Here is a 7,471-nt window from a genome sequence, read left to right on the forward strand (position 1 = left end):
GGTTGGACTGAAAGCAATGCTGGGACTTGGTAGATCCTTCGGCCAAATTTATTGTTTGTTGTCTGTTTGCCTTCCTGCTCAGTTTTGGGCACATCTTACATTTGTGCCCCACCTGGAAGAATAGCGTTGGACTGATATTGCAGTCCTACCCAACAATTATGCCATGCTGAAACATGCATTGCTCCCATAACTTTTTGTTTTTTGATCTAAAGAGGATTTCAGGAAAAATGAAATCCTAAATCAAAATAGCATAAAATGTTAAATGTATAGTATGCACAGGGGAAATGCAATGGATTTGCAAGCCAGCATACAGGCTTCAATCCTGCTGGGATCACTATCTATATCAGGCTTGCACAACATATGGCGTGCCGGCCATATGTGGTCCGCACAAGACCTTGGTGTGGCCTGCCAAGTGCCATTGCCTGTCCATGCCCCTTTCCCTTGCAGCAGCTGTCCACCCACTTGCCTTGGCCACCTGCTCACCATCACCCACCTGTCCCTGGGAAAGGAAGGAGTGAGGGAGAAAAGAAAGGGAGAGAAAAAGAAACAAGGGAGGAAAAAGAGGGGGGGGGGAGTGAAGGAGGAGAGAAAGAAATAAAGAAAAAGAGGAAGGTAACGAGAGGGGAGGGAAGAAGGAAGAAAAGGAAGAAAGAAAGGTCTGTAGGAAAAAGAGAGGAAAGGAATTTGTAATGCATGGTGTAGTAGTTTGAACCTCAGATAATGGCTCTGAATGCCCAGGGTTTTGTGTGTGTGTGTGTGTGTCAGAGACTTGAGAAACTGCAAATCACTTCTGGTGTCAGAGAATTGACCATCTGCAAAGTTGTTGCCCAGGGGACACCCAGATGCTTTACCATCCTATGGGAGGTTTCTCTCAGGTCCCTGCATGAGAAGCTGGACCTGACAAGACGGGGCTCACCCCGCTCCCTGGATCTGAACCGCCTACCTTTCGATTAGCAGTCCTGCCAGCACAAGGGTTTAACCCATTGCACCACTGGGAGGTCCTGACCCACTGAGTAAATTTAGACAAGTCACACTCTCTCAACCTCAGAGGTAGACAAAGGCAAATCGCCTTTGAACAAATCTTGACAAGAAAACTTTGTGATAGGGTCACCCTAAGCCTGATACAACTTCAAGGCACACAAAGTCAATTCTAATTAATAATTAATTATACCTTACTTGGAAAGTCAGGTGCTAAAACCTGTTTGCAGTCTCAAGAGGCTCAGCCTATATAATTGTGACCTCTTATTGCTCACAAGTTGTGCACGCCTGGGTTAGCCTATAGAGTTTCCTGGCACTAAAGAAGGATTATCTTCTGATACCTGATTGTTTCACATTTTCCAAAGTAAATTGTGCAATATCCGATAGGACCAAAGTTAATAGTAATAAAAATAAAATTATACAAGTTATCAATTATTAAAAGATAAAGTTCCTCTCCCTGCTTTATATACTACAAACGCAAAGAACCAGAAAATATATCAAACACAGAGTTATTGTATTTTTTAATTTTCTTCAAAAATGTAGCAAGAGCTCCCCTTACTGGCATATACCCTTTAATAAGACTTTGAGATGAGTATGTGATTGTTTGATTTGAAATAACAAAGGATTTTAAATATATTTAGGAATATGTTATGCAATGGAGATGAAACATTAAATTCATATTCTTATTTCTCTTATCTATGGGAACAAGATCAAAATGCAAAGAACATATTCTGGGGCAAAATGATAGGAAGAAAGTAACTGGTAATGTGAGTTATTGAATGCAAGTGTTGAACTTGGATCTTTGTTCAACGCCAATATCTATCCCCAGATGGTCTTAACTCTTAAGTGTTATTCCCTTTCAATTAAGTTATTGTAGTTGTGTTATTATAATTTTGAATGAGAACAACATTGACTGCGACAGGCTGTGCTGATTTTTGGAATTCTATTTGCCTGGTTTAAGTTCTTGAGGCTGTAATACTTAGGTATTACAGTGGTGTGTCATGGCAATGGGGGTGGACTAGTTCCAGGCCTGCTACTAACCTAATTATAAAGATAGGTTTGAAAGCTTGAGATAAAATTAAATGCCTGGCTTATAACAAATCCATCATTATTGGGTTGTTGGCTGATGCAATCAGGATGGAAGTAAGCCAAAGAAAACAACCAGATCCAGAGCGACTTATCTAAGATCTTTGCTTTGTTTAGATGACATGATAGGTAGTGTTGAGATATTTTAGTTAATTGCTAAATAGAGAGCGGGCAGCCTTTTGAGCACCAAGGCATCACATTTTCCTTTCAGCAAAGCTGGCCCACCTACAGGCTGCTGCAGCACAATAGATAACTAAAATTCTTACAAGTGACAAGCTCTCTTCCTTTCTTTAAGCTCCTTACAAACAAAATGCCAGTGTAGAACTAATTGTACACAAACATGCTTATAGTAAGAGGATTGGGGGTTTTTTTGGGGGGGGGGGGAGTGTATTGTTTTTCAATAAGAATGTGCATAGACTGATTCAAGGTCTTTGGAAGCTGTGCAGCTGAGGACAACATGTTTATATGTATATGGTAACAGCTCATTCTTCTGCCAATTTCCCGATACATCAAGACTTAAGGATACATAAGAGATATACAGATATATGTTAATCCATTGATTGCCAGAAAAAAATTCAACCTTGGAAACCCAGGTAAATATGGAAAATCCAGAAAATCCGCCAGCTATAAGGCAAATAACCTTCAGAACTAAAAAAAAAAAAAAAACAGGAGGAAGAACAAAGCTTCACGTATTATTGCATGAGGCTATTAATACCTTAAAATAATGGGAATTAATATATATATATACAATATTATAACTGCATTGCATCATTGTGATCATGCATGCATTAAATTAATGGGAAAATATTTGGCTCAATAGAACTAGGTGAAGGGATGCATATTAACCACTTCAGAGCCATGATTGGAAACTTTGTTTAATTCCTTTCTCTACCATTTCTGAGGTCAGAAATTAGCTATACAATTATTTCTTATGATACTGATCCAGACTGTGAAGCAGGAACTGTTTCATAACCCAGTTACAATGTAATTTACATGCAACATAATTTGAGTTAGAAACTGAGGAATAGATCACAAATAAACAAGGGCCTTTTCTCTGCACATTAGTAGCTGTGCCCTCTTCAAAGAAATCCAGTCAGGCTCCTGCAGATATTGGCTATACAGCTTGGATGAGCTACAACATCATTATTTTGTATGTTTTCACTGCATTAGTACCATGTAGTGTAGAAAACCACTGTACTATATAGTGAAAATAAATGCAGACAAGATAATTGTTTATTTTGATAGTATAAACGATTGCTTATTAGCTCTGTATTTTATGCTTCTAGCCATGTATTCACATGTAATATTTATGTTGATATTATACATTAATTATGTCACTGGATGATCAAAAATATTAGAAAAAGCTCTTTGTTTAATGATTATGCTACTTATTTGCTATTTATAAATAATTGTGAACAGAACCCTAGTACAGAATTTAGTGTTAAAAATTAGGAAATGAACATGGCTGCCAAGGGCATAAAGTCCAACTCCAGATGATTCACAAGAATACTCTTTCTAAGGAAATAATTCTACACAGGCTGCTCACTGAATTCAAGGATATTTTTCAGAGTAAACACACGTAAGGCTGAGTATAAGCACTTCTATTATTCAATATGAGATTGGTATCAGGCTTTTCAAAGCAGCCGTGAATATCAAAAGAAAAGAGCAAAAAAAAAACCCCAGATGTTTCAAAACGATGTCCCAGTTTCAAAGCATTTTCACAATGGCAAAATGTTATGATTACACTAAACATTAGAAACTGTTTAGTCAGTTATCAAGTTTTCCTCAGAAATGCATAGTGGCCTGTTTCTTCAAATTGTCAAAACTCTTTGGCAATTGTGGCTAAATGACTAGAGCTAGGGGCTGTTTGTGGCCTGGGAGAGGCATCTAGCAGTAATCATTTGAAAGTCTACGAGCCACCCTTTCAAGTGGTAAAGGTTTCATTCAGGGGCAGTTTGTAGTTGCAGAGATACAACAATTTCAAATTGGCGCCACGTTTTTGAAAAAAAAACCTGTAATTAAAAACAAGCTTCTAGTAATTATAGACAGCTGTGTTACTGTGAGTTTTTTGGGCTGTATGGCCATGTGCCAGAAGTATTCTCTTCTGACGTTTCGTCCACATCTATGGCAGGCATTGTTCCTTTCCTTCACTCACTCAATCTTTGGCACACAGGAGAGGTTAATAAGATGAAAGAAATTACCCTCAAAATAACATGTAATGACAGTCACTTTATTTTCACCAGAACTGCAAATACTTCTCACATTTAGGGGGGAAAAAACCCCTAAGCACACATAATCTAAATAAATAACAGCACATTTATGAGAGGGATGACATCTATCCAATCTGACCCAAATCAGTCACCAGGAAAATCTATACAGAGAATTTCAGTTCCACATGATAAGTACAGTGTGGAAGAGACAATACTTAACCCACTGTCTATTTCTGTGTAATGGGGAAAGAGTTCTGGTCCATTAATTCTCCCACTTTCTCCTGCAGGCAGTTAATCATCTCAGCTAACACAAAAACGTGCGTTTCATCCAAGTCTTGTATGATGAACTTCTTCCCTAGGGCATTTGACTCATCCAAGTACAGCAGGAACTGTTTCATAGCTGGGTCACTGTGAAGATACAAATACATATATTATCTTACCACATGACATGTAAGTGAAGTAAGCTTAGCACAACTAAACCCTTAGCACAACTAAACTTCTGTGCACTCAGAATGAATTATTATTCAGTAGTAGTTTGTCACTCCACAGTCATGAACCTTAATCCACTCTTTGGAAGAGTGACTAAACAATCATTTACGCAGACAATATACTCTTGTTTTCAATAATGACGTCTTTGAAATTATTGAGAGAATTATTAAAAATGGTTAAACAAGAACTGTTAAGGCAACATAGTAGTTGATAGTTATCCCAAGGATTATGAATGGCTAACAGCCAAGTCTGAGGAAACTCAAAATATTTTTAAGTCAAGGATTATTTTTCTGAAGAAAGAACTTGGCACTATCACTGTAAAAATACTTCCAGTATTATGATAATGAAATCCTTATGAAAGGTTTTCTTATCAAATATATTAATCCACTTCTACATGTCTGAAGTATGACTGATTACAAATATGTTGCTGCTTACCATTCTATAAGTATTCCTTTCAAAACATTCACCATCTTCCCAAATGTGTCCGATTCCTAAAGAAACAAGTAGGAAAATATTCAGTGGGGGATAAAAAACCCTACACATTGGTAAATTGAACAAATTCCTGTTAGAACAGTTCATTTAAATCCTATACATGTTAAGAATTGAATTTATTTTGAACAGCTCTTACAGCCAAGAAGTTCTTCCTTATGGCAAGGATTCAAGTGTAATCTCCTTTCCTGTAATTGGGACCCATTACTCTGAGTCCTTGGGCAAGGGAAGGAATCTCAAGGTTAACTACTCCCTTGAAAGGTGTATCTGTTTCCCTCGTGAGAATTGATGCTTTTTATGTGAATGCTATGCTCTGATCAACTGTTGTGGATACTTAAGGCACACTGCACAGTAACATCCCCAAGGTCCACCATCCTGTGCCATCAAAAGGGGCTGTCCTTATTACTCCCATGGTTTGGGTCTAAAATCTGGGAACATGTTCTCAGGAGTACAGCCTGCAGAATAGTTCATCAAGGCTACATACTGATTAGAAAGTTTCTACAGAACTGAAGCATTGCATGCAACGAATGTTATTTTTTGTTTGTTTGTTTGAATGGAGATGGGGGAGGTCTATCAATGCTACCCAAAACCCTTTTCTGGATTTGCTGAAGCCAAATGAAAGGCAATCCCTCATCAGCGAGAAACCGCAAACTGCAACATAAGTTGAGAATCCCTTAACCAAAATCCTTCAAACCAGAAATGTTTTGGATTTCAGTTGTGTCTCCCCTCCAGATTTTGAAACACCTACATCTTCATATACCTACATAATGAGATATCTTGGAAATCTAATCACAAAATTAATGTTCTGTATACACATCATATGAAGGTAATTTTACAGACTATATTAATAACATTGAGCTTGAACTATATCAGACTGCAAAGGCTTTTGAAAGTTTTTAAGATCGTCAAGGGCTCCTGTGATTTTATATGTATATGTTAAGTTGTATTGCAATGCTGTTGTGAGCCGCTTTGAGTCGCTGTATGGAGAGAAAAAGCGTGATATAGACACAATAATAATAGTAATAATAATAATACATCACACAGTCCTAAATGCTTGGGAAGTGTTTGACTTGTGATTTTGTGATATGAAATCCAGCATATTTATTTATTTACCACACTTTTATCCTGCCCTTTTCAGCCCGAAGGCGACTGACAATAATTAGATGCTGAACACACATAAATACATCGTTTAAAACTGGTTAAATCACATAATAAAATTCATATAAAAACAATTTAAAACTATAAAAATAAATGACGTCTAGGTTTAAATCCATGTCAATTTGCATCATTAAGCCATTCCATATTCGTTCACAATACTAAGTTTATCTGGTTACAATGAGGTTCCAAAAGCTTGCTTGATCAGCCAGGTTTTTACTCTTTTCCTAAAGGTCAGGAGGGAGGGGGCTGATCTAATATCCCCAGGAAGGGAGTTCAACAGATGAGGGGCCACCACTGAGAAGGCCCTGTCCTTTGTCCCCACCAAGTGTGCCTGTGAGGCAGGCAGGATCAAGAGCAGGGCCTCCCCAGATGATCTTAAATTCCTGGACGGTTCATAAGGGGAGACACGTTCGGATAGGTAAGTTGTTTATATATTATTTGCTGTGTCATACTATGTTTTTGTGTCAGTAAAATAGTAATACCACTATTTCTATAACCCATGTGGGCGATTTTGGATAATTCTGGATTTCCAAACAAGGGATGCTTAACCTGTATATGCACAAACAGTTGAAGAAAGGTCTCCTTGTACATTAGAGCATTAATGCAGCAAGACACCACTTTAACTGCCAGGGCTCAATGCTTTGAAATCATGGGAGTTGCAGTTTTATTATGTCTTTAGCCTTCTTTGCCAAAGAGCGTGGCTGCCTCACCCACAATGATCCCACAGTATGGAGCTATGGTAATTAAAGTGGAGCCAAACCGCATTAATTCTGCAGTGTAGATGCGTCCATGTACGTAGGCGGGGAACAATCAAGCTGGGGGACAAAACTGAAACCGAACCACAGGGCCGACAGCCCACCAAGGCGAGGAGATACGAAGCACCGCCAACCTGCTCCTGTTCACACTCCCTTCGACGAGCGACGTCGCCTTGACGACGCAAAAGCTCTAGCTCGCTTGCTGTCCACCAACCGGAAGCGGCCGGAACGGATGTCCCTCGCGGCTCTAGAAGAGTCGACACTGCGCATGCGCCTAGTCGACTCAACACCGGATTGGATGGAACT

At 38.7% G+C, this 7,471-nt stretch overlaps 1 protein-coding gene across 2 annotated transcripts; it reads right to left on the bottom strand.

Moving 5' to 3' along the window:
• Positions 1-4,273: 4,273 nt before the first annotated feature.
• GTF2H5 (general transcription factor IIH subunit 5) lies at positions 4,274-7,440 on the bottom strand. Of its 2 annotated transcripts, none has more exons than XM_060753651.2 (3): positions 7,300-7,440; positions 5,199-5,254; positions 4,274-4,682 (listed from the first exon to the last, which is right to left on the bottom strand). In XM_060753651.2, the coding sequence occupies exons 2-3, from the start codon at positions 5,231-5,233 to the stop codon at positions 4,502-4,504; spliced, it is 216 nt and encodes a 71-aa protein (XP_060609634.1). In that variant the 5' UTR covers positions 5,234-5,254; positions 7,300-7,440; the 3' UTR covers positions 4,274-4,501. The 2 variants fall into 2 exon arrangements, with proteins under 2 accessions (XP_060609634.1, XP_067321964.1); XM_067465863.1 differs by having other exon boundaries at positions 7,270-7,440.
• Between the last annotated feature and the right edge of the window lie 31 nt (positions 7,441-7,471).

Source organism: Anolis sagrei, chromosome 1 (genome assembly GCF_037176765.1).
Source record: "Anolis sagrei isolate rAnoSag1 chromosome 1, rAnoSag1.mat, whole genome shotgun sequence".
Taxonomy (NCBI): Eukaryota; Metazoa; Chordata; class Lepidosauria; order Squamata; family Dactyloidae; genus Anolis; species Anolis sagrei.

Bases quoted from the DNA above. Each gene is read 5' to 3' on its own strand.
- GTF2H5 (XM_060753651.2), bottom strand. From the start codon at position 5,233: ATGGTGAATGTTTTGAAAGGAATACTTATAGAATG. The intron at 4,683-5,198 runs GTAAGCAGCAAC...GTATCTTCACAG, and splicing joins AAAGGAATACTTATAGAATG to TGACCCAGCTATGAAACAGT.